Source organism: Toxorhynchites rutilus, chromosome 1, assembly GCF_029784135.1.
Source record: "Toxorhynchites rutilus septentrionalis strain SRP chromosome 1, ASM2978413v1, whole genome shotgun sequence".
In the NCBI taxonomy this organism is placed as follows: Eukaryota; Metazoa; Arthropoda; class Insecta; order Diptera; family Culicidae; genus Toxorhynchites; species Toxorhynchites rutilus.
In genome coordinates, this window is record NC_073744.1 from 171494156 (window position 1) to 171522088 (window position 27933).

The window sequence follows — 27933 nt, forward strand, 5'->3', positions numbered from 1 at the left end:
TATCTCTCTCTCTCTCTCGATCTCGATCTCTCTCTCTCGATCTCGGTCTCTCTCTCTCTCTTTCTTTCGTTACACAATCTTGCCTTGCTCTTCAAATCCAAGACGAAATTGTTGAAATCATACGGAACGTTGTTTTTCGTGCCTGAAATTGCTGAAATGATACAGAGCGTTGTTTTTGGCGCCTGGTGGGTGGAGCGTGCTTGTGTGTTTTTGTATCTTTTGTTTATTAGAAATTCGGAATTACGATGGCGATTAAAGAAAAATGTAATCCCTTGGGACCGTGTGGGTCAACTGGAAAAAGACCACCGCAATAGCTGGTACAGCAAAAGAAACGAACGCATGCGATGCTTGTTCATTTGATGTTCATCGATCATTAAATTTTCGTTAATTCGAGCAATTCGACTTGCACTGTGGTCACGCGTATTCTAGAGCTTGCCACTCAAAATGCATTCAAGGCGTGTTATTTGGCATAGAAATCTAAGTTCTACTAATAAAAGTGATGCAAGTAATACCTACGTTGAGAAGGCAAAAGTTCCACTGGGTACATTAGTGCCATCCAAAAGAAGAAAGCAGAATCGTTGTAAAGAAGCGAAAAAATATCTTTTACTGAGTATGTTACCTTTGCGGAAACTAAATTGCTGTCTGACAGAAAATTGTTCGTTCTACTTCTCGAAACGATGTAGAATCATTTTCTCTAACAATTTCCAATTGCAATAACATTCATTTTTCTTATCTTTCAATTACAAGAGCCAGAATAGATTTCCAACGTCATTTTCATCCACAGCGAAATCTCTAGTTTTGAATAGATTTGTGCGCATATCGTAGGGGCCGGAAATGTGACTGAAATTACGATAAACAGAAGAAAAAAGACGGGTGGGTAATGTCGGGGACATAACCGGAGTGACGTAGGACTATACAAAGGGGACAGCTTTTGTTTAATATATATTTTAAATATATTGTTTTATTTTCTTCTCCTACGTGAATACCTACCTATCTACCTTAAAATGGATTAGTTTACTGTTTACTCTTCATGAATATGTTGATGGTTCTGAAAAGAACCTTTGGTGTTGTGTTTTTTTTATCACTCGATATTCCCATCTTGTTCGGTTAAACCTTCCTGTTTAGCTATTGCGTTCGCCACTCGCCACAGCTTTCACAGTTGGAATATTTCTTCCCATCCAGCTTGTGACATGTTGTTCAGTAAATTACATTTGATGCGACGTGCCGGAGAACTTTGCCACTCACTGAAACTAATTGTTGCCTTGATGAGCGCCGAACCGAAGCTGCTCTGTTCTTGATGCGGGTTTTCTGATTGTCGTGAGCAACTTTGCAAGCCAACTCGAGCACTCCGACGGCCGAAACTCTATAATCGCTGTTAGATATACTGGTGCTCCGGCACCAATCCGTTCGGCCTAGTTACCCTTGCGGAGCAAACAGTGAATGCGACCAACAGGGAACTGGAGACCTGCACGGTTCGAGTGAGACTTTGCCTTTCCCTTAACTTGTCCTCCTTCGTTACGTCCACGATGCCGATGCCGTACAACCACACGGGTTTACGGTTTGAAAGAAAATAAGATATTTTTTTGGGGTCCGCGTGTTTTATACTCTAGCGGTACACACTCACAGGATAGAGACAAATCGGCAGACTCAGCCAGAGGGGCGAGTCCAACGAGACGAACGAATGAGCGTTAAAAGGGAGCGACGGCAAAAAAATACACTCATTACGATTTGTTCGCTCGTTGGATTCACATGCAGGCTAAAAAGGGTCCTTTTCAGGATCACAAAATTATCTTCAATCTAAAGAGTTTATTGTTTTGTTATCACTCGATATCCCCATCTTGTTCGGCTAAACCTTGCTGTTTAGCGATTGCATTTGCCACTCGCCACAGCTTTCACAGTTGGAAAATTTCTTCCCATCCAGCTTGTGACATATTTTACAGTAAATTACATTCAATGGCACGTCGCATTACCACCACTCAGTATCGGATTGGAGGTAATTTTAACCTGTAATTGAACATTTGCGATGACAGTGGTACAGTGTCGACCTTCAATGTGGGGTCATAATTTGGACCCCGAACTCTATGTTTACAAAAATGTCCAACTAAATATGTCGCATTACTGGTCCGTCCAATTAGCTAAATGTCGAGATAAGTGTAAATTACTGTACTTTCAATCTAGAAGCAATTTAAGAATTGGTGAAAATCAATAAGCTCAGAACAACTGCCAAATTCACATACTCATCATATCCTGGCAAACAAATTATGAAAAAATCAATTTGTGTTTTATTATTATTTTGGATATTGTTTTAGAAAGCATTGAACTGTATTTCCTAAACTCTTTTTTGGAAGGTTTAATGGCCCTGAAAAGCGCCTTGTTTTATGGAATGGTTCCAATTTAGAAAACTTAGTACTCGTGGTTTTGAAAAAAACCATTTCGAACGCCCTCGATGCCGCCTTGTTCTGGATTTGCAAAGCAGTTTGTATAAAGAACAAACTTTTTTCTTCTGCTACCTGATGCCGTTTTGCGATTGCGTTTGCCACTCGCCACTCGCTGCAACTGCCTGTTGTCTTGATGTCCACAGAACCGAATGTGTTCTGTTCCGAATGCGGGTTTTCTTATCGTCGCGAGCAGCTTTACCAGCTAACTCGATCACTTCGGCGGCCGAAACTATATAACGCCGGCTAGGTGGACTGGTGCACTGGTACTAACGCGCTCGGCCTAGCTACCCTTGCGAGGAACTCCAGATCAACACGGTTCGAGCGGGATTTTGCCTTTCCCTTCACTTTTCCTCCTTTACCATGTTTGGACATGGCTGCTTGGGTTGGTTTGTTGATGTGTTGTGATGCGAACCGATGTGGTGTACGGTTTGAATGAGAATGATCCTTACGGCAGCGGAGCGGGGATTTTTAAGCTGACTGGCAGGCTCGAGAATTACGCATGTGTGAGACTGCGACCAATGTTTCGTTCTTTTTTTTCTTTTTCCTTTCCAATCGTGGTTCATTCTATTTCGCTGCTGCTCTGGTTGCCCGTTTTGGTCGGTTCGATTTGAGGAGCACAAAATGGACCAATCAAAAATGGGCACATAGTGCATTTTGACAATGCTTGATATTTCACAATTATTCAATTATTTATCTCAAGAAAAATGAAATGTTATTCGTTATGATAGATGCGTAGATATATTTCCTATCAATTGATGCAAAAACCTTTGCGATCTATTGAGAAATGCTCAAGTTATAAGCATTCCAAATCTTGCATTTTTTCCTACTTGTTCAGTGCCTAGATTTCCATTTCACCCCCTATATCTTCCGGTTAGACGTAGTCCTACGTCAATATCTGCGAAACTATGCCAATCAAAGCGATCGTAACACAGCAAAGGAGATTCAATAAAATACATTCTATAGGTAAGAATTGAGGGCATCAATTTCAGGAATTTCTTTCAATTAAAATGGATAAATACCAACTTCTCTCTAGATACGTTTATTCGTTCGTTCCATAAATTTTTTTTATGCAAAAACATCGAAAAATTGGACTTACACCTATATATGAATGCATTTTTGTATTGTTTCTGTGAGTGACCCGATGGAGATGCTTCTATCGATTGAACCGCTTCTGCTGCCGTAAACGGTACACATCGTTAACCGGCGGGGCGGACAGTGTCGCCTCGTCGTCGCTGTCCTCCCCACCCGGTGCCATCCGACGCCTCTTCAGTCCGCCCTCGCCCGAATACGTGCTGTCATCGACGATCCAGTGCACGGCTTTGGCCAAATCGAACAGCTTCACACTGTTTCCGTTCTCGCTGCCGGCTGCCGGTACCGGAACGTCCGGTAGTACGATCCTGCTGAAAACATCCGCCAGCTTCTCCACCGACACAAACGGCCCATGGAAGCAGATCGGGGGTGGAAGTATTGAACAAAGTGACGCCAGTGCGGGTGGCTGGGGGAAGCACCCACCGTCGAGGGGATGCTCCCCGGGATAGGCGTTCGGCTTCGGCTTGTATGGAATCATCTGGGCAAAGTCGGGACGTGGCACTTGATTGGGTGTTTCCGGCGCGTCGTTGCTTGCGGCGGATTGCTTGCCCCCACCACCACTGAGCGGATTCAGCAAACCGTTGCTTTCCGCATAGCCGATTGATTTCAACTCCGACGTTGAGCACGGGTAGAGATTTAGGAATTTGTAGCGGTCAACCAGTTGGGCTGTTTCTTTACCTTCGAACTCTTTGAGCTTCTCCAGCACGGCACTTCGTCTTCTCTCGACTTTGACAATACTGGAAAGGTCTCCAATGTTGGATTCGAATTCTAGGAAGCGGTTCCACACTTCCACCGAGAGCTGAGGCGTTAAACCTCCGGATGACAGAACTCGTTCGAACAGTACCCGAGTGTTATTGTCCTCGTTTAAATGCGAGAGATAATCGATGTAGCACATAACGTATTCCGGGCTTCCGCCGAATCGTTTCAATCCCAGCTCGAATATACGGAATGCGATGTCCTTATCTTTGGTGCAATAATATTCCATCAAAGCGGCGGCCACAAATACATGATATGTCGATCGAACATCCTCTCGTGCTTTCTTGAAAATGGCCCTCGCAGAGATTATTCCCTCTGCTCTACGGGCAAACTTCATATACTGAATATAGGCCAATGTTGGGTCTATATCCGGAATGGATAAAAATTTATTGTACATCTGATGTACCTTATCGTACTTTAATCGACCCTCTTCGAAGTCCGCATATGCGAAATACAGCAGCGCATTCCTACTCAGAACACTGTTGATGGCCCTCTCCAAAATGTTGGCGGCTTCGTCCGAGAAAACTTTCGCCGCGTTCAAATCTCCTTTGTCCACAAGTTGCTTCGAACTTTGGTCAAGATACTGTGCGGCCTGATGCCAGACGGCGGGATGATGTGTGAGCACCAACAAACACTGTTCGGTGGCGAACATCACTCGTCTTGTGATCAGCGCCGTATCCTCACTTCTCAGCGGGTTTGACTTCTCGAAGTTGATGTATTTTTTCCACAGCTCAACCTGCTTCTGTTCCTCTTTGTTCGCCATCGGTGGAACGGCTGGCAAGTTCCTGTTCAAGCCCTTCGTCACAATCTCAAGCTCCTTCGCTACACGTCGTGCATTCATATAATCACGTGACCGCTCCAGGCTCATCTTCTCCGATATAATCGGATTTATGTTCTGCTCGAAGCAAATGTATTCCTTCCACAAGTGCTCTATCCCGATAATCGGTGTTATCACGGCGCGTTGATAAACTTTCCTCACGGCAGTAATTTTCTGATTTTCCGCATAGCTCCCGATGGCTTCGACGCTCTTCAGAAACGAAATATAATCCTGCCAAATCGAGTACGAGTGCAGGTCCATTCCGATTTTTTCCAGCGCAAAATCGTACGCCTGGGCAAGCTTTTCCTTGTGGGTGCTCAGCCCCACCTTCGTCTCCTTCACGTACGTCAGATACAGCTTCCACAGGTCAATGTTCAAAATCTTCACCAGACAACGCTGGAAAAGCTTCTCCACTCGCTCATAGTTCCGGTACTTCATCTCCTGCTCGATGTAGATCTTCCAGTACCGGGCTGTGGTGGGAAACACACTCACCAGCGATTCGTACAGCGAGCGCACCTCATTGATGTGTCGGCCCTGTCCCTCGCGCACCAACACCGACCACGATTCCACATCGAACGGACGCACCTCCACCGTCTGCTGGGCACGGACCAGCCGCTCGTGGCCCCACTCGATGTCGAACTTCAGCTGCTCCCTCCATTGTGCCATCCCTCCAGCCTCCAGCTTGACTGCAAAAGCGAGAGCAATTAGGGAAAAAAAATCAGTCACTATTAGGCCCGTTTCGCGTTTGCTGTTAACGAACGAATTCACTTGGCACACATATCTCGTCGTAATTGCAACTTGCAACACAATATTCAGCACAATATCAACCAAAATTCACCTTTTTATATGGTCGGTATTTTGATGCGAACAACTTTCCGGTATAAAAACTGTGACAGCCGACTTATGTGTTTCTCAAAACTTTGACACACAGGCAGGCGAGAGGCGGCGCGCAACCAGGAAACTACTACCCAAAGGTGGACGACGCCATTTTGACGTTTCACTCACACTGAGTGCCGTGTGCGCTCGGCGCACTCGGGTACAGAGATGCCAGATGTGGAGATATGTTTTCATTTTGGTTTCCCGTTTCTCACGATTATGCGAGCAAATAATGAAAGCAGCAGGAAATGTGTTTTCGAGTTGAGTTGATTTTGTGCTTTGCCCGCATGTGGCCTTTACTTTCGGAGGCTGGTTTGGGGCTGACCACATACCACGTGGATAGAAAAAGCACGAGTTTAGACATCCCCTTCCTCTCCGTGGACGAGCGTGGACATTCCTATTATCCCTCCCCATCTTGTCCACGTGGACATCCCTCCATTTTTAGAAAGTATAATTGAATGTTATATATTCTATTCCATATTTTCTATTGGTAAAAATGTACTATTGCTATTAAATGGTTTGTTTTCATTCTTTTCTTTTTTACCGAGCTCGGGAAGTTTTTTATTATAATTCCACTGTCCATATGAGTCCATATGAAAATATTACTCATGGACCTAATCTCACGCGTTTTTATGGAAAGCCGACGCAAGTTTGCTGAGTTCTTTGAGTTTTCAATTCGCGCACAAAGCGAACTCAGATGTTAGTCAGTGCCTGATTTATGACGCCGTCCACTTAGCAGATCCGCAGATTCATCGTACCCATCAAGATTAGTTTATCAATGTAGAAGATTTTCTCATCTAAGCATCATTTACATTACACAAAACTTGGTTGGGTAGTGCACGGCGGCTAGAATGAACCTAGTCAAAGCTAAACACCTGCAGTATAATCGTAGTTGACGATTTCATTAACCAATATTTTTCTGTACAGCTTCGTTAATCGTGGGAAAGCCCTTTTCTTGATAACGAAGCAAAAGTGAAGACGTTTTTCTGTGCCCGTGTGAATATATTTGAATGAATCACCAGTACTCTGGCAACCTTACTGAGTGTCGTGTGAGGGCGAGACTCGCACACTGGCATGGAACAACGGTACATATCGAGATGGAAAATGAAAGGTGGGATGATTTTTAAATCTGTGACGTCACAGATTTTATTTATGTATGTTACTTTTCTTATAATATTCCACTACATAGGAAAAGTGTTGTTATTAAAAGTAAAAATAAGCAGATGAAATGAACAAATTAGTATTTTTTCTTAAATCAATGCTAGCGTTCAAAATCATAGGGGCCCAACTGAAATTTTAGCAGAAACTGAAATTTCAGTATTGCTGATGTGTTCTAAACTTTATTTCAATCTTATTTTACTTCTCGTTACATCGGCCAAAAACGTAAATGAACAAAGTCAGAGTTACAAAATCGTTTTTCCCTTTGGCGGAAAACATTTTACAGCGCATGAGAAAAAAGTAGCAAGTTTTTTTTTCCGCGTAAATGCACTTGAAAAATAAATTGAATAGACTCCATATGACCTAAATTGAGACGAAAAGTTTTCTGCTTCCGTCCTAGTTTTAGACGAATGAAGTGTTCAGCACCCTAATTGTGGAAAAAGGAATTACAATTGCTAACAAGAGATAAACTACCATGAAGATGCTCTTAAATCCAAACATAGTAAAAATTAGAATACTAATTCTGATATAAGAAGAAATAACAAAAATGAAACATTTTGGTTCGTGACATGTTCTGTTTATTTTTCAAATGATGAATGTAACGCGAAAAATATTTTTTGGAAATATGTAATTATTTTCTGTATATCCTCTTTCAACGTTATTCGTTGACACATTCAATTTTGTACCATTTGAGTAACTGACTGTTATGCCTGGTATGTGAACTTCTTATCTTCCTGGCTACTAATACAATCAAAGTTTAACACAAGCAAAACCCGTGAATCTTCCCACCTTCTATTTTTCATCTCGGGTACATATAGAGGCGCCTTGGGAACAACATTCGGTGCGTTTAGTGATTCAGGCTAGCGCGCCCTCTGTTTCTTATACTATTGAAATATTTGTGACGAAACAATTGTGGTAGCGTGTGCTTAAATCCTCGAGGTGCGATTTTCGCCTGCAATGTGATATGAAGAATATTTTTATGATTTCAATTGTTATTAAACATAAAAATCATATGAAAAAATTAACGTTATCGTAATGAACGCAAGTAGCATAAATTAACTTTATCGTAATGAACGCAAGTAACGTCATTTGTTTTAATTTTGGAATAAATAAAATATATTTCACTTAACGGGGGACTCTACTCTGGAAGGTCAAAACATGACGGATTTTCGTAAATTTTTCGGATGATGGAATCAGTGTTGGTGGTTGGGACATTTTGGTGATCAGTGAAAGATATATTTGAAGATGTATTGTGGATGTAGATGAAGAACTCCATTTAACATTCCAGTTTACGGTTAAAATACAGTTGAAGGAAAAATGAAAAAAAAACAAAATTTTCTTTTATTTACAACAAATTAAAATTGAATCTCCGGATTTTTTTTTCTTTTGGACATTGCAAATTTGCCTCACAAATGTTTGAACTTTAGTTTGCCTTTCTTAGTATCCTTAGTTGAATCATTTGATACGAACCTAAATTTTATCCAGCATAAATTTTTGACCGACGTCATTTTCCTCTGAGCAGTGTTTGCCAAATGATGGATTCACTGAAAAAATCGCTTTCGTTCGTTCAAATATGACCATACTCAAATCATTTCCCCCAGCGACATTCTTTTGTTGTTATGTGCACGTTATGTTATGTTATATCACGACACAAAAGAGAACGAGACAACTCTGCATCGGTTCGTACTTCATGATACACCGACACGCAAGCAGAACCATCATATACGATTTCGATGCAGAAAGATTATTTTCTTCTTTGCCTCTAACATATGGATATCGACCTCTCCATGCATCATGAAACAACAGGATCATACGGACTACGCAAAGCGAATGATTCATATTCAGCTAATGTAGCAGATCCTGATTTTTAAGTTTCAGAGAGTGTAAACTATATGATTATTTAGCTGGATAGTGGCTAAGGGAAAGGTAGTCAGATTATATTTTCCACGCTGCTGTCCCTTGAAATATACATATATATTTATATAGACCGCATAGTTTTACTAGCAACACCGCTCTCTTTTCCCATTCATTGCTCACCGCAAATGGTGACCGAATGATGACGTAATTTTTCTTGTATCATTTATTGCTTTGCACTTGTCTGTGCAGTGGGTTTCGCTATAGTAGAGGGGTTCAAACTTGTATGCAGGCTTCGAAAATGGTTTGCGATGTTTGATACAGCTCGAATATGCAAACAACAGTCTTCGTTCCTCTCTTGGTTAGTGTAACACAAGTGATTACTGTCGTTCATACAAGTATCTGAATGATTCTCTCATATTTGGTTATATGTTCGTGAGAGGTTACTTTCATGATACATTGTGTATCATTCGATTTTGATCGAAATCCAAACACTGCCTCTGAGTCAATAATAAAATGCTATTCATGTTTGGGTAATCAATTTGTTGACAAAGGTAATAAAATATTGCAGTTTTCCATCTGTACACATACGGTTGGTTTTGTTGCTCGGTAATTATATCAGGAAAATACTGGAAGAGGCGAGGACGATTGAAGAATTAGGTAATGGAACACTCTTCTAGCTTTTCTTTGTTTTTAATCTGTTATGGGCGTGTACATGTTATTGTGATAGCTACTACCGGATTGTTTGTGAAAATTGGATTATATTAATTAATGAGGCGTTCTGGACCTGATTCTTTATAAATGCTCGTGTGATTTCTTTCAAATTCCGAAATTAATGGTATAATCTACGAATAAAAAGTGTAAATTAGTTTATCTTTCACTTATTAGAAATTAGACTTTTTAAATAAAAGTATCTTATAACCGCACGTTTATCAGTTTTTTTCCATTTTCACCTAATAAATCAAGTTGTCTTGTTCATTGGCCTTTGAATGTATACACTAGTTTATATACAGTTTAAAAAAAATACTTTTTTATTCTATTTCAAATATGACTTATATCGATAACATGTATAATTTCAACGTTAAGGTGAAAGTAAGTTGATTATTATAAGTACAGTGGAGTAAAAATCGTGATCCTTTAAGATTCTATTTAAGGGCTCATCACGAATTGTTTAAAATGATATTGCAGCGAAATTCATACGTTCATGGCGGCTGACAGTTTTCATGCTGCTGTTGAAACTGCCATGCGACACGACCGAGTAGTGGATTTCGAAGATTTCAAAAAGGCTGTTGGAGGGGCCAAGAAGCGCGTCGATGTGATGGACATTTTTTTTTTTTTTATTAAATCGTTTATTTTTACAGGCTCAGTTACATAAGTTTAAAGGAGCCAAACTCCTATCTGTATAGTTACAAGTATATATAAACATTTTTTATTAATGCTAATGTTAATGAAGTAGAGAACCGATTACTCGCGGCTTGCTCGAGTTTAGAAGGGTGACATTTTGTTTCAGGAAAAGGATGGGATATAAGGATATGTTGACAATGTTCACACTCACATTCGCACTCACATTCATCATACTCAATTCTTAAGCCTATCTTATATCTAACATGTATTTACATTTCACCTTATTCTATTGTTAGTAAGAAGGGATTTGATTTCTCGCGAAGGAAAAGGAAAAGGAGAATATAAGGATATAAGGACAATCACACACGAAGATCGATAGCTTTTAGGAAGACATATATTTGGGACATGTAATCAAGGTCTAACCGAGCCAACACATCTCTCACCGGCACATTGGGCTGCCTTCCTCTAGCCCGAAGAGAGTTTTCTAAATTCGATCTGGCAACAAGATACTCCTCGCACGACCAAACAACGTGTTCGATGTCGTGGTAACCTTGGCCACAAGCACAGATATTGCCATCGGCAAGATTAAAACGAAAGAGTAGCGCGTCTAACGAACAGTGATTGGACATGAGTCGGGAGAAGGTGCGAATAAAGTCCCGACTCAAGTCCAGACTTTTGAACCATGGTTTGAGGCTAACCTTAGGGATAATCGAGTGAAACCACCGGCCCAATTCATCTTCGTTCCATTTACGTTGCCAGTTAGCGATGGTATTTTTACGGACTAAAGAATAAAATTCATTGAAAGCGATTTGACGCTGATAAATATCGCCTTCAATTGCACCTACCTTTGCCAATGAGTCAGCCCTCTCGTTACCCGGAATTGAGCAATGTGAAGGGACCCAGACAAAGGTAATGACATAACAGCGTCTGGTTAAAGCACTCAAATTTTCTCGTATTCTCTCAAGGAAGTACGGCGAGTGCTTTTCCGGCCTCACTGAACGGATAGCTTCGACAGAGCTAAGACTATCCGTTACAATGTAATAGTGTTCAACAGGTAGTGAGGCGACGCTGTCCAGCGCCCAGTGTATCGCTGCCAATTCAGCAATATACACAGAGCAAGGATTCTGAAGACTGTGGGAGGTGCTAAAAATTTCGTTGAACACTCCAAATCCTGTGGACTCATTCATAGAGGACCCATCAGTAAAGTACATATTATCACAATTGACACGCCCATACTTTGCATTGAAGATCGTAGGAACGATCCCCGATCGATGATAATCTGGAATTCCATGGATTTTCTCCTTCATGAACAGATCAAAATGTACAGAGGAATTGATGTAGTCAGGAAAACAAACACGGTTGGGAGTATACGAAGAAGGATCAACCTGCATGGAGATGAATTCATGATATGAGCTCATGAATCCTGAATGAAAATTTAACTCGATAAGCTGCTCAAAATTTCCGATCACCAATGGGTTCATAACCTTACACCGGATGAGGAACCGAAGAGATAATAAATTGAAGCGATCTTTTAGTGGGAGTACGCCTGCCAAAACCTCGAGACTCATGGTATGCGTTGAGGGCATACATCCCAACGCAATACGGAGACAAAGATACTGAATTCGCTCGAGTTTAATGAGATGTGTTTTGGCAGCTGATTGAAAACAGAAACTGCCATACTCCATCACTGAGAGAATAGTTGTTCGATACAACATTATAAGATCTTCGGGATGGGCTCCCCACCAGGTGCCGGTAATTGTACGGAGAAAGTTTATTCTTTGTTGGCATTTTTTACTCAGATACCTAATATGGGCCCCCCAAGTACATTTGGAGTCGAACCAGACCCCAAGATACTTGAATGACATAGCATGAGTGATCGGTTTACCCAAAAGTTGAAGCTTTGGTTTTGCTGGTCTATGCTTCCTAGAAAAAACCACCATCTCTGTTTTCTCCGTGGAGAATTCGATCCCTAGCCCAATGGCCCAGGTTGAAAAATTGTTCAAAGTATCTTGTAAGGGACCTTGCAGGTCGGATTCGTTTGATCCTACGACAGACACCACTCCATCATCTGCAAGTTGTCTTAGGCTGCAATTTTGTGTAAGACAATTGTCGATGTCGTTTACATAGAAGTTGTACAAAAGGGGGCTTAAACATGAGCCCTGGGGGAGGCCCATGTAGGAGACCCGATTTACTGTCGAATCCCCGTGAGAAAAATTCAACTGTTTCTCACAAAGCAAGTTATATAACATATTATTCAACAGAGGCGGCAGACCCCGAGAGTGTAATTTGTCTGACAAAACCTCTATTGAAACTGAATCAAAGGCCCCCTTTATGTCCAAGAATACTGAAGCCATTTGTTTTTTTTCGGCGTAAGCCATTTGAATTTCTGAAGAAAGCAACGCAAGACAATCATTCGTCCCCTTGCCCCTGCGGAACCCATATTGTGTATCTGAGAGGAGGCCATTCGTTTCAACCCATTGATCAAGGCGAAACAAGATTATTTTCTCCAACAATTTCCGTATACAAGACAGCATTGCTATTGGGCGGTACGAATTGAAGTCGGACGCGGGTTTTCCGGGTTTTTGAATAGCTATAATTCGCACTTGTCTCCAATCATCTGGAACAATATTATGCTCCAGAAACCGATTGAATAAATTCAACAAGCGATGTTTCGCCACATCAGGGAGGTTTTTTAATAAGTTGAACTTAATTCTATCCGTTCCTGGAGCAGAATTGTTACAAGAAAGGAGAGCAAGAGAGAATTCTACCATCGAAAACTCGGAATCAAGATCGCACCTATCTTGTGGTATATCTCGAACAATTTTTTGCACAGGAGCGGAATCAGGACAAACCTTCCGTGCAAAATTAAAAATCCATCGATGTGAATATTCTTCGCTTTCATTCGATGAAGAGCGATTTCTCATGTTTCGAGCCACTTTCCATAATTTTTTCATTGACGTTTCTCGTGACAAACCTCCCACGAAATTTCGCCAATAAGCACGTTTTTTCCCTTTGATCAAGTTTTTAAATTGATTTTCAAGGTCCAAATACGTTTGAAAATTCTCAATGGTTCCACGTTTCCGAAAAGCTTTAAATGCGTTCGATTTATCCTGATAAAGCTTGGAACATTGGCTATCCCACCATGGATTGGGAGGCCTTCGACGAATAGTGGAACCTGGGATGGGTTTCGTTTGAGCGCGAACCGCGCTGTCATATATCAAACGAGAAAGGAAGTTATACTCCTCCAATGGAGGTAAACCATCTCTGGAATTGATGGCTAGAGTAATCGCGTCCGCATATTTTTTCCAGTCAATGTGTCTTGTGAGGTCATATGCCAAATTTATAGATTCAGAAGAATTCGACCCAGTGGTGATGGAAATTTTGATTGGCAAGTGATCACTACCGTTGGGGTCCTGGATTACATTCCACTTGCAATCTAACGATAGTGAATTCGAGCAAAGCGAGAGGTCAAGAGCACTTGGGTTAGCAGGAGGTTTAGGTACACGTGTTGTTTCCCCAGTGTTCAAAACGGTCATATTGAAGCTGTTACAAAGGTCATATATCAACAATGAACGATTGTCGTCGTACTGTTCCCCCCAGGCAGTTCCGTGAGAGTTGAAGTCTCCCAAGATCAATCGTGGCTCAGGAAGGAGTGAGCACATGTCAACAAGTTGATTGCGGCTAACCGCAGCTCTCGGAGGCCAATACAAGCTGACAATACAGAGGTCTTTGCCTCTGATGTTTGCATGACAAGCAACAGCTTCGATCCCTCCAATAGGTGGAAGGTCAATTCGAAAAAATGAGTGGCACTTATTGATACCCAATAGCACCCCTCCGTATCTGTCATCACGGTCCAAGCGTATAATATTAAAATCGTGGAAAGAGAGATCATCTCGCGAAGAAAGCCAAGTTTCGGACAGAGCAAAAACATCACAATTGAAGTTATGAATTAAAAATTTGAATGTATCCAATTTAGGGATAAGACTACGACAATTCCACTGTAAAACAGTGATGTCTCCGACCTCTCTATTTAAATTAGACATCAAGAGAGATAATCATTGCAAGGAGGGGCCATGTTTGCATCAATTGCTGCAAAATTGTCTTTAGTACTGGAAGCATTGCGGTGACAATGGTTCTGATGGAGTCGGAAACATTAAAACACTTGAAGATTTGGTCCAAAAGGTCAGACAACTTTATAAATCCCGATTGGGAAGTTGAACTGGACGGAAAAACAGGGACAGTTGGGGTTTTTGATGTCCCCTCGAGTGCTGGGCCATTCGAAGGTGAATTATTCCCACGGAATCCAGGAGGAACCTGATTTTGCTTGTCCGCTGCACTCGATTTTTTAGGCATGCTAACAGGGGGTATCACCGGAGGGGCTTGTCCTTGAACTTTGGGAGTGGTCACATTTTTGCGCCGGGGATTCCCTTGGAAAATGAACGGTGTGCCCCCGTTAGCTGTGTCCGCTTCTATTTCGTCAACGGGCAACGTGGCGAAGACATTTTGTGTGTTGATTGGTTGTTGTTGTTGGGCCCGTGGAGAAGCGCCCTTTAAAATATCCGCAAAAGTGCGTTTCGAGCGTTCCTTCAAAGAGCGCTTCTGTTTCTCCCAGCGACTCTTGTAAGTTTCACACACTGAGAGCTCGTGTGGGGATCCCCCGCAATATGGACATTTATGCTCAGTCGCACTGCAGGATTTCCCCTCATGTTGCTCTCCGCAAGTGGCACAGCGCTCCTTGTTGGCACAATAATCTGAAGTGTGACCAACTGACTTGCATTTTTGGCAAGTCATGGGCTTTGGCACGAAGAGTCGCACAGGCAATCTCAATTTGCCCACCATGACGTAGTCAGGTAGAGCGGAACCAGCAAAAGTTACTCGAAACGAGTCTGACGGCGTGAATTTAGTTTTTCCCTCTTCCTGGGATACTTTTCCTAGTTGGCGGCTGTCCAAAACTTTAACACCCACCAACGGGAGTCTTTTAAATTTACCAACTCCTTCTTTTATCATTTCGCACGTCAGACCAGTTTCAGTTACCACCCCCGAGATTTCTACGTCATGGGAGGGCACGTAGACGCGATACTCTAGGGAGAATCTCTCGTCGATCACAATTGCATTCGCGTGTTTCCGATCACTCACGACAACACGCAGTTTGTTCGGTCTAACCTTAGAGATTTCGACCACGGAGGAATATAATCTTGCCAGATCTTTCGAAACCTGAATGACATTAATTGACTTTCCTTTTGGTTTAGGCCGGAAAAAAACAACCCATGGACCAGCTCCAAGTGCATCGTCTGGATAGACCTTGACACGAGGAGAGGAAACAACTGAGGGGGAGGACGAGGTCGATTGTTGAACGGGAGCGGGATCAGTAGGGCTGGGAGGCAAGTTCGGTAGTAGAGCGGAAGCGGGAGCGGGAGATTGAGGGGGCGAGGAGGAAAAGTTTGCCAATTTTCTTGAGGGGGGCTTGTTAAGGTAGATTACCTCTTTCTCTGAAGAGACATCTTCTGAGGGGGGAACGCGTTTAAGCGACTTCCCAGCCCCCGTTGTAGCTAGTGAGGAGGAAACAGTAGTTTCAATCTCCATGTCAACATGACATTCTGCCATTACGGCAGTTATAAAATAATATAATTTTTATTTTTTTTTGTATTTCTAAACCTAATATATATTATACCTAAATCGCACACCAATGCGAATGAATTGAAACGGTGTCCCAATCGAACCGCGTGGCAATCGCTCGGCACAGATGCAACGGTATATCGCACCAAAACACGATGATGGAATCGATGACGATGCTAAAGCACACACAGCGATGATACGGCACACGCACCGCGTCCGCCGTGGAGGACTTCTTCCTCACGCTGGTAGTGATTGCTGCTCTCCTCACTCGCGCAATAAAGAGAACCCCGTTAGGGCGAAATAACTTCACCAGCCACGAACTGATAACGGTATAATCTCCACTCTATAATAGACGCGAACAAATTTGCGACCGATGTCTTCGGACTGCGCGAGCTGAATGTGTGATGGACATGCAGAGCATACATTTTTTTAAAACTGAATTTGCCGTTACTCAATACACTCTCAATAAATTGAATCCGCGGCTATATATTGAGAATATTAGACGGGTCAGAATTGCTAAAGTTCAGTATGATATCGGTCATTCTGATGTTGTTGACAGCAAGCAACTGAATTATTGTGTTTTGCTATATAAGAAACAGCGAAAGATGATTGCAGCTGGTTACTTTTCGTAGATGGCAGCATGAAGTGGCAAAAAGCTCCGAGAGGAATTCAAAAGCAACGGAAGAAATTGTTATTGGCAGCAATATTTCCAGTTGTTCCAGAAGCAAAGAAGGTTTTTTTCGAGAACATTCCAACAAATTAATGCTTATATACTTCTTCATTTACAAAGCGTTTTATTTACCATGTGATAGAGCTTAAAATGATAGATCTCCTAAAAATAAAAATTTAAAAAAACTATACCAAAATATTTCAATGTTTATTATTCTGCCGTCACATTCAATTTACACATTAAACTTCCATTAGATTATACCAATTGGGGCTATTCATAAACCAAGTAAGTTCATTTTCAGTCAATTCAGTCCTTCTCTTCTTCTCTCTTGATGCATACATTGATGGATTTTTTTACAAATCGATACAAATCGACCAAATCTCCTCTTTTCCTGAAAGTGTACGTGGTTTATGGATGACCCTTTTCTTTCAAAAGCACTCCTAGCAGTTTATATTATTATATGAATAATGCACATAACATTCCTGTACTTGAATCGATTCATTTATTATAGATCTACAAAAAATACATAGTGGGACAGTTATGCCTAGAATATCAACATGGGACAATTGAACTTGATGTTGTTTTTTTAAATACTGGGAACAAACAATAAGGTTTTTTTTTGTTTTTTCCGGAAGATTATGCATAAAAACATCGTTTTATGAAGAAAAGTGAAAATTGTCAAAAAGTAATATGGGGCAACTATGCGTAGAACGGCAGTGTACTTCTTTAATAAGAGCCGGTTTAAGGTAAACAAAGCTCGAAACAAAAAAATCAATAACTCTATCATTGTTGAAATTCGACCATATGTACTGCTATTAAGCATTTTGCAATCAAGAGGATCAAATATGGTCCTCTATCACCTCCTGAAAGATTTTGGATGTACGTTCTGTCAAATATATTCCGGAAATTTGTAATTTTAAATCTTCCCGCTGAACATTTTTCATTTTATTTTGGTACTACTTTTAGTGGTCTTAATGTAAATTTTGAGCGCGATCTGTCATTTAGTTTGTTTACAGTGTTATTAAGAACAAGTTGGCCCGAGAAGAGATGAACGATTTGCCACGTCAAGGAAGACCATACATCTCTTCAACTAATGGAACCATCTACAAAATGAAAAGAATGGTTGTCGGAAATGATAATTTGAGAAACTTTTTGAATCTTTCGAATTCTCCGCAAATATTAGGTTGTTCCAAAAGTTCTTATTCAGCATGGTGCCAGGCACTTAGGAGGCCAATCGCCTAGCATATTCATCCATCCTAGAGCCCCCGAACATTGCAGACTTTTAATCGGCCGGTTCGGTTTGCTCGGGTTGGCCTCTTAGGGCAAAAACCGACCCCAATGAATCGAGGTAATGTGCCCATATGGATATCTCTTCGTACTGATTAAGTCAACCGACAGAAAGTCTGTAGTCTGCGAGAATTCTTAGAATCGAAAAATAACGTGTTTTTATATGTTCGAATTAATGTTTGTTATCGGGATATTTTGGTTATTGTTGGTATATTTTAAGACGTATTCCTTTTTAATTTTTGGAAATTCGGAAAATTACCAAAATGGCGGTCATTTGAATAAAAATTAGGTGTTTTTTTCAACAAAAATGGCAATTTGAAGAATCATAAAAAATAAAAGATGATGCATCATGCATTCGCACCATTAAAACACAGATGGGTAAAAACTTTTGCAACGCACTGACAAGACTGTTGTTTGTACTTTGACAATATGGCTAAAGAGTGTGTCACATCAAATTGCATCACGGAAAAAACGCTGTAGAAATTCGCCCAGTAGACCGATCCTTTTGAAAATTTTAGACAGTAAAATAAAAACTATTAAACAACTTTTGGCATTTTCTTTTTATTCATACTTCGAGCCCAAGCCCGTATGCTCGCACCTTCCCCTTTACCCCGTCCATAAGGTTCTGTACAACGTCAGGTTGTAGTTTTTTTTGAACAGAAATTCATTTTCTCTTGAAGTCCGCCTCCGATTTGACAACTTTTGGGTTCTTCCGGAGGGCCTGCTTCATAATCGCCCAATATTTCTCTATTGGGCGAAGCTCCGGCGCTTTGGGCGGGTTCATTTCCTTTGGCACGAAGGTGACCCCGTTGGCTTCGTACCACTCCAACACGTCCTTTGAATAGTGGCACGAAGCGAGATCCGGCCAGAAGATGGTCGGGCCCTCGTGCTGCTTCAATAGTGGTAGTAAGCGCTTCTGTAGGCACTCCTTAAGGTAATCCTGCCCGTTTGCCGTGCCGGTCATCACGAAGGGGGCGCTCCGCTTTCCGCAAGAGCAGATCGCTTGCCACACCATGTACTTTTTGGCAAACTTGGATAGTTTCTGCTTGCGAATCTCCTCCGGAACGCTGAATTTGTCCTCTGCGGAGAAGAACAACAGGCCCGGCAGCTGACGAAAGTCCGCTTTGACGTAGGTTTCGTCGTCCATTACCAGGCAATGCGGCTTCGTCAGCATTTCGGTGTACAGCTTCCGGGCTCGCGTCTTCCCCACCATGATTTGCCTTTCGTCGCGATTAGGAGCCTTCTGAACCTTGTATGTACGCAGGCCCTCCCGCTGCTTGGTCCGCTGGACGAATGAACTTCACAAATTCAGCTTATTGGCGACATCCCGGACCGAACTTCTCGGATCACGTCTAAACTGCTTAACTACGCGCTTGTGATCTTTTTCACTGACGGAGCATCCATTTTTGCCGTTCTTCACCTTCCGGTCGATGGTTAGGTTCTCGAAGTATCGTTTTAGTACTCTGCTGACCGTGGATTGGACGATTCCCAGCATCTTACCGATGTCCCGATGTGACAACTCCGGATTCTTGAAATGAGTGCGCAGGATTAATTCACGACGCTCTTTTTCGTTCGACGACATTTTTCCAAATTTACGAAAAATTGATAGTGAAGCATGGCCAACGTGATCTATACACTCTTATCTGATTATAAGCGAAAGCTGAAGATATAATTCCTAAAAATTAAATTTCTACAGGGTTTTTTCCGTGATGCAATTTGATGTGACACACCCTTTATTCCCCGTACATATAAAAATATTTGTCGTTTATAGAGTCCCTACAGTTCCAACAGCCAAAAAAACTGAAACGAGACTTAACAACTGGGTTCATGAGAAATCATAAAAAATAACCGAAAACGCAATAATTGGCAGGATTCTTCTGTGTTCATCTTCTTCTTCTTCTTCTTCTTCAATGGCACTAACGTTCCTAGAGGAACTTCGCCGTCTCAACGTAGTATTACTTGCGTCATTTTTATTAGTACTTAGTTGAGATTTCTATGCCAAATAACACGCCTTGAATGCATTCTGAGTGGCAAGCTCTAGAATACGCGTGATCACAGTGCAAGTCGAAGGAAATTTCTTTGACGAAAAATTCCCCCGACCAGAACGGGAATCGAACCCGAACACCCGGCATGTTAGTTATGACGCTAACCACTCGGCCACGGGAGCACTCCTTCTGTGTTCATAACTTTCTTATTATAAATATCTATATCAATGCAGAAAATATCAGTCTATTCATCTGTAAAATCGTGTACACTAGTGGTCAGATAACGTGAAAGTCATGACCCAAACAAAAGAGCAAGAGCCTATCACCCACTGACAAATTTCAGGTAGACCCATAGAATTACTATGGAACTCGCCTTTCGGGGATAATCCCCACTGCAGGTCACGGATAATCGAGGTTCTATTGTACAGGGTTTTCCAACTTTAAATTCCGGAAGTAAATTGAAATAAAACATACTTAGAATTCGAGTTTCGATGAAACTTTTATTTCAAATTAAAGTTTGGTTTATGCCATTATGTGTGAAATACAACATCATTCAAATGTCCACCTAGGGCTTCCTCGCACACCTTGATCCGGAACAGATAACTTTCGATGACTTTTCGGCACATATGGGGCGGTATCTCGGTCATAACTTCACGAATGTTGTCTTTCAAATGTTCAAGAGCTTGCGGAGAGTTGGCATAGACACGGTCTTTCGCATAACCCCACAAAAAAAAGTCTAGCGGGTTCAAATCGCATGATCTGGACGGCCAATTGGCATCACCAAAACGCGAAATTATGCGTTCCTCAAATTTCGTTCGCAATATGGCCATGTTCGGTCGTGTTGTGTGGCACGTAGCGCCGTCCTGCTGAAACCACATGTCATCCGTATCCGTATCTTCAATTTGTGGCAAAAAAAATCGGTTAACATGCGGCCATAGCGCTCACCAAGGCGCCTAGAAGTATATCCTAAGGTGGGCCAACTTGCTAAAACCAGTCTTCAGCCATCTTGGAAGACTACTGTGTTTTCTTTGTAAACAAAACACAATACGCTATTGCCGAAGCTCGCTCGTGATCAGTCTGTCTCTTTCATGCTACAAGCAAATAATTCCCCTTCTGCTTTCTTCCGTACTGTTTTCATATACCGCTCCCCTAACCAACTTAGTGACGAAACGGCCTCACCTAGTACCATAGACCCGTCTTGAGCGCTCACCATTCACAGTTACCGTCTCGCCGTCCTCATTTTCAAAGAAATGCGGCCCGATGACTCCATCAGACCATAATGCGCACCATACAGTGACTTTTGGCGGATGCAATGGCCTCTCAACAATCACGTGTGGATTTTCTGAGCCCCATATACGGAAATTTTGGGTGTTCACATAGCCACCGAACTCGAAATGTGCCTTATCGCTGAAGAAAATTTGATGCGAAAATTCAGCATTTTGCTGCTGTTGTTCGTTCCCCCATTCGACGTATGCCCGACGCATTCCATGGTCACCACGCTCTAATTTTTGTACCAGTTGGACTTTATATGGATGTAGGTGCAAGTCCAAATGCAAAATTCGCCACAATGATGTGTTTGACAAGACCAATTGCTGAGCACGCCGTGGAATCGAAACATTCGGGTCGTCCTCCACACTGGCAGCAACAGCAGCAATATTTTCGGCCGAACGCACATTATGATGATGCACAGGTCTCACAATATCCGCTACGGATCCAGTTTGTTCGAATTTACGCACTACATTAGCGATTGTGTGCTCTGTAGGCCGTCCAAGACGTTCAAAATCCGTCCGTAATGCTCGAAAAACATTTGCCGGTTTTTCATCATTTTTATAGTATAATTTAACGAAATTAACACGTTGTGCGATGCTAAAACAATCCATATTGTAAAATGGCAGACATTCAACTAACGATATGACGCTTTGGTTGACAGCTATGTCAAACGGTTGTCAGCGCAGGGCTGTATACTTTCGGAAGCCCGAAATGGAAAACCCTGTATTATCAGATTATTTTCAGACACAATTCTCGTGTAAGATTTTTCATCCACTTGCAAATAACATGTTCCTCCATTACATGGAATAAATGTTTGATACAAAAAATATGATAGAATAAAGACTGCCCTAAATGGGACAATTCCTCTCTCGAATTTTGCTCTTATCAACACATTCGGCGATCCATTTTTATTAATATAGATAGAAGACGATATAGGAGTGCATTTTATCACATAAAATTCCATTTCCATTTTCGAACAAAGATCACTTTCGTTACCGCAAACATCAAATGGACTAACAACGTTTGTCATTATGGGGGGGGCCGTTTTGTAGATGTGTCGAACTACCATACGTTTATCGGTCTGAGTAGATTCTCAGTGGCTCGAAGTTACTCAATCGAATCGAATGGATTAGTTTGTTCCAGTTAACAGATGAAAAACGAACCCTTATTCAGAGGTTATGCAATGGCGTGATGTTTACAGAGCATATTCATTCAACGGAAAGTTACAGAGCAATGCTCACCATACACTAAAGTCAACAACTGATTTGCATTCATCCGACTCTACTCTAATATTTCTCAATCAAACATCCAATCAGTCCAAGCTGTTCATGGGCTCTCTCGGCGCCCCAAAAATTAACTACATTCCAGCTGGTGTCCCTCGCTTGTTGGAATAAATTTAATCAACTCTCATCCCCTTATATTTGTAGCCAACTCAACTTACCCTCCTCATACAATAATGTGGAAGACAGACGATTCAGAGTTTTACACAGCAATAATGGGGAAGGCAGACGATCCAGAGTTTTACACAGCAGTGTTTTAAAATCAAACTGCAATGGGGAATTTATTCACGTCAGTTAATTTGAGTACACACGGTACAACACATCAACGTGTTGGAGGAGAGAAACAGGTAGCGCCTGCGAGAGAAACACACGATGCGACAGGTGCGTCGTCGCACCGTTTTATTATTTTTTCGTGCTCCTCCCCACGTTCGAAGGTGTCAGTGCCAAATTTGGCACAACACTGCGCAGTGCGGCGTCCAATCGCCCTCTGTATGACGCTAGACTGACTTAATTGGGTACACTGTCGTAAAGTATCCTTTTCGTAGGAAATTTGATAGCGGATGTTCCAAAAAATCGTCTTTAGCAGAGCGTAGTTTCGATCTACGGACCTCTGGGTTATGGGCCCAGCACGCTTCCACTGCGCCACTCTGCTTGTTGATGTTACCTCGGGCTAGGATGTCAATATAAACGTATTTCGTGTAGCGAACTTGTGAACTATAGTTTGGTAATTTCTGATGAGAGGTTGTGAAATATATCATTCATCCCCAGTTAAGAGTAGTTAAACCTTCAATCACAGTAAAGTATCCTCCGAGTGGGTTCCATCATACTTCCAATTGGAGTATATTTCAGCAAGCACAGAGACACGAGAATCAATATTTGTCTGCAAAGTTTGCCTTTCATCTCCCGTTCTGTGTGCCCTAGTTTCGGAACCAGCAGAACGGGATAGCGGACTCCCACTCTCCTTCAGCATATGATGAATGCTGCTGGATATGAGCTTCGGGTGCAACGGCAACGAGCAGTGGGTGGGCGAGTTCATCGGCACGATTGTGTCGTTTATCTCAGGCCCCTATCATTAGCACTTCACCAATGTGTCTTTGTGTGTGTATGTACGAATGTTTGCCGAACAGCAGTGCTCAAAGGAATTGATACAAATCTGCATTCGAGTGCCCGCGCTAACTCCGAGAAGAGGCAGTTTGTTAAAGAGGACGACAATCTGTCGCATCTGGGGAGAGAGCAATTGAACTGTGGCGATTGAATTGGAAATTGATTGGCTATCATAGATTGTTAATGGAAAATATTCGAATGCCTTTTAATCTTAGATATTGGTTGCATATCATCGGAATGAATCATTGTTGAGAGTCGAAATAACTATACACCAGAAAAATGAGGGTGAGAATATGAATCGAGAATTGAATGTTTCATAATCTATATGAGTTTTAATTAGTCAAATACGATATTTTTGATTGTTGTTTGTCAACACTCAAGCGACGCATTTGATTTTTTTTATTAATATCTGGTATACATCTGAAAATTATTATAGGAGTATTTGTTATTCACATCTACTGTTCATTATATCGACTTGGTGCATCTCAGAATAATTTGAATCTATTGTGAGCATGAATGATCCGTCAATTTCGCCAGCTAAGGCACGAAATTAAGAAATGAAAATAATTCTTTGTTCCTCTCACTACAGTAAAAGTCATTTTCGATAGATTCAATTCAGTCTATTGGGAAGAGGTGAAGTCATCAGTATATTCCCTACGCATACTGAAGGAAAACTGAATCTTTCACTGACGATTGAAACTACTCCATTCTACTATATGTACCATCATGGTCAAAGTGTTTCATTTCGCATGTGAAAGGATACTCGCAGCTATTCAATTCAATGTTTCATCCGTTTTATTTGACCGAACTGAATTGTCCCGGATCGAAAATGGCAAAGATGGACATAGTAGTTACGCTTACCACCACGCCATGAACACCGGTAATTGGTTAATCATGCTGAACTATTGCGCAACATTTTACATCACCGTTTTTCAATTTATTCAATGAGTACGTCTCGACTATAACAATGAAACTTTCATATGAATACAACTGGTCGAATGGATTAATGACTTTGAAAACAACGATTGAAAACTTCGCGTCGGAGTGAAGATGAAAGAAATGAACATGATAGAGAACATACATTTTTTTTAACACTTTGACGTCCGCATGTTTCGTAAAAAATATACGCTTGGCGCCGTCAGCGCTGATTCGGATTTCTTGGTTTGTCTTGGCTTGTCGCTGCCCGTTCTTGACATTATCGGGAAATTATGAGTTTTACTAATCTCATCGTTAGTTTTCGTAAGTTCTCAACCCTGTTTCCCTACTTTCATGAAATTTCGAAGATATACATACGTAAATATTTCAAGCCTGTCCATTCCCCCCACTATATGTCCATGCGGGTAATCATCGTAAAAATGTTCTACTTTTCTTTTTTTTAAATTTTGGTAAAAACATTGGAAATACATTCGGCCGATTAATTCGAAAAACAGTATATTGAAAATTTCCAAAGATACAATTGAAGTTATAAAAAAATAAAACATGTTGGCGTGTGTAAATTATTGTTATCTGAACAAAACTCCAACAGAATGCATGCGATACTAAAGTGCTGTCGCCGGCCACTGAGATACCATGCGCACGTGACCACTGTGGTGTCTGCCGAACGCAAAGGTGTTAATATGGCGTGAAAAGCGAGCAGCAACATTTTGGACCAGTCTGAATGAAGTGCAACGTGAAATGCAGTAGATCAATTATTGAGCGAAGGTTTATCAATGAGAGTTACGTTGTAACGCCCCCTTGTTGGCCATTGAACAAGTGTCCGCTTGTTCGATTTTCTTTCTGGTCGGGAGATTTTTCTACGAGGACGTTGAAGTTTCTCTAGGAACGTTAGTGCCATTGAAAAAAAGAAGGATTGTCCACTTGGCGAAATACCTACGGATGGACTAAAAAGCGCTTTGCATCGCTAACATGCGACCCGCCAAAATTATCTTTGAATTCATACAAGCTTGTCCTCATCCAAAAGGGGTAAACTTTGCAGAACTTGATATTGAGGTCCTATTTGTCATTCCCGGCGCCGATTAGCTTTTAATCCGGTAATAAAGGAAATTTTGAAATTCGGTCGAATCTTTTTTGGCGTAGGACTACGTCTTCGATTTCTATATAGGAGGGTCACTCTGCGAAAAATGTACGAAAAATTGGGGAATTTCAAATGTATATTGCCCAAAATCATTGTTTATACATTGTTCACAATTGAAGGAACAGAGTGTGAAGTCGAAAATTTTAAGTGATTTTGGACATACTGTGACTTCGTGAAAAATCAACGCATATTAATGGGATACACATCATATTAAAGCTACAACTTTCAGATATTAGAATATTTTTCGTACATATCTTGAACTTGGTGTGTGTAGTTTGAGTGGACAACCATACCGGGTAGAAATAAAAAATCTTTTTTTTCTATGGTTTCAAAGATTTTGTGGTTTTTTTTCTATACAACTCATTCGCGAATCCAATCAACCTCATCAACCAGCTTTCATTTGGTTCTTAGATCGTTCCCATACCCCTTCGTCTTTGATGATGAATAATTCAAATAATCATCGCACCCCAAATCAAAAGGTAGTGTTGAAAACTCCAATAAATTCTGCACAAAGATAAATCGTTACATTGACGAATTTTTTTTTTAATTTTTTGCATCGATTTCAAAAAGTGCCAAAAACAAGATTTTCATAGCGGTTTACAAAATCTGCTATAATTCTGCAAATATTGCAGTAAGTTCTGATGTTTGCAGACAAATTTTTAGCCTAGTGTGTTCCCCAAACATCTGAACGTTTATATTGATACGTTTAGCCGTTTTTCCTAGCCGATTTTTTAAAGGTTAGAGTAAATTAGAGAAGCACCTCATCGCAAATTGTACCGAAAACAGAAAGGTATGCGTACTCTCAGAATGAACGATTCGTAACTTTCATTTTCATTAATGTGGGAATATCTATCTGATTTTTTCCAAGAGTTTACTATTGAAAATAGGAAGAATTATTAATGGTCCTGTATTTTTTTACCACAGCAACTCTTGCTCAGTTCTTAGATCAGTTCGTGATCTAATCGTTCGGCCACCATTAGGAGTATAAAAAATACAATTCGCGGATTTCTGAAAGCTCTATCCTCAAATTCTCGAAGCCCTACGTCAAGTTTCTGTCCATGCCTCTGGGCACAGACCCTCCTACTTTTTGAAAAACTTGATAATGGATAGTCTACAGCACTTTCCGGACATGGACATGGATGGACATAGTCACCAAACTCCCTGAATTGCTTGATTGTCCTGAAGATTGTTGTTAGTTTACTGTTTCGAGCACGTACACTTCTATAATTGTGAACGAGACCGAAAACTCAACACATATCGTCAAACAACCACAGGTATTTATCTGATATCCAAAGACTAGCACTGTGTTGAGAACAAAATTTTGGCATATTTCTAAAACAATGAGATTGTTTTTTTTCTTGAAATATTAACGATCAAACAAAAATTGCATAACTCATTCGAAGATATTTTTTGTAGTGAAGTTGTCACTGTTTCGTTAAAGCTGGATAATCAGGTGATTTCAATTCGTTTTTGATTTGGTTAAAATTATTTTTCAAGACAAACTCTAGAGAAAAATAGGAAAATAAATCGGTTATTTCGCCTACGTCGATATTTTTTTCTATTACGCATACACACAAAAAGGGTACACATTGGTGTTAATTGGCAAGGAATTTTGAGCTTTGAAACAATATGTGCCTCATTTTCATGTGTTTATTTGTCATGCACCCTTCAAAAATCACTAAAAACTTTTGCATTCTGCTTTGCAGATTTTTTTTTTGCTGAGTGTATTTTCATACAAGCCTGATTATACAATGTTGACATCTAGTTTTGAGTAGGTGTAAAGTAAAGCCGAAAATGAGCAGATTGAATTGTAATAAGTTTAATAAAAATAATAACATGATGTTCTTCTAATGCCCATCAAACAAAACTCATCTTTTAATAAGAGAATATTCTAATCTTTCTACCATTAACTCATCATTATTACCAGAAATCATTGTCAGACAATGTTTTGATTCAAGATATCTCCTAAACTGACGAAAAACATGTTACTTTGTTACCCAAAATAATTATCCGATACAAAGAATTGAATTTTTGTTTCAAAAATGTGTTAATTATTTGCGAAAATTCGACACCATATTTGCTTCATGCATACAGACTGTTTCTCTCAGCTCCAAAGTTCCGAATTATGGATTCTGGAACATTGATTTGCTGTTTCCATGTCATAGCATCTCTGCAGTCTTTACACTGAATTGAGCAATTCCTGCCTTTGTTTTGGATTGTTCAGCAAACGCTCATAATTCGCTCTGAACTGTATAAGGTTTATCATGCCGTGTGTTAATCTCTATATTTTGATCATAAAACAATATCGTCAGGTAC

The 27933-nt window shown here is 40.9% G+C and overlaps 2 protein-coding genes and 1 non-coding gene across 8 annotated transcripts in view; 1 reads left to right on the forward strand and 2 right to left on the reverse strand.

Moving 5' to 3' along the window:
• The window catches only part of LOC129775968 (active breakpoint cluster region-related protein), a 151049-nt gene that overhangs the window by 95053 nt on the left and 28063 nt on the right, over nt 1–27933 (forward strand). The gene's annotated exons all lie outside the window — the stretch shown is intronic.
• On the reverse strand, nt 3462–6082 carry LOC129776268 (protein suppressor of forked). Its single transcript, XM_055781851.1, has 2 exons — nt 5939–6082; nt 3462–5786 (listed from the first exon to the last, which is right to left on the reverse strand). Exon 2 carries the CDS (start codon nt 5764–5766, stop codon nt 3592–3594), a length of 2175 nt encoding a protein of 724 aa, XP_055637826.1. The 5' UTR covers nt 5767–5786; nt 5939–6082; the 3' UTR covers nt 3462–3591.
• Nucleotides 23020–23091, reverse strand: Trnam-cau (transfer RNA methionine (anticodon CAU)). The gene has a single exon. It is a non-coding gene; the product is annotated as a tRNA-Met (tRNA).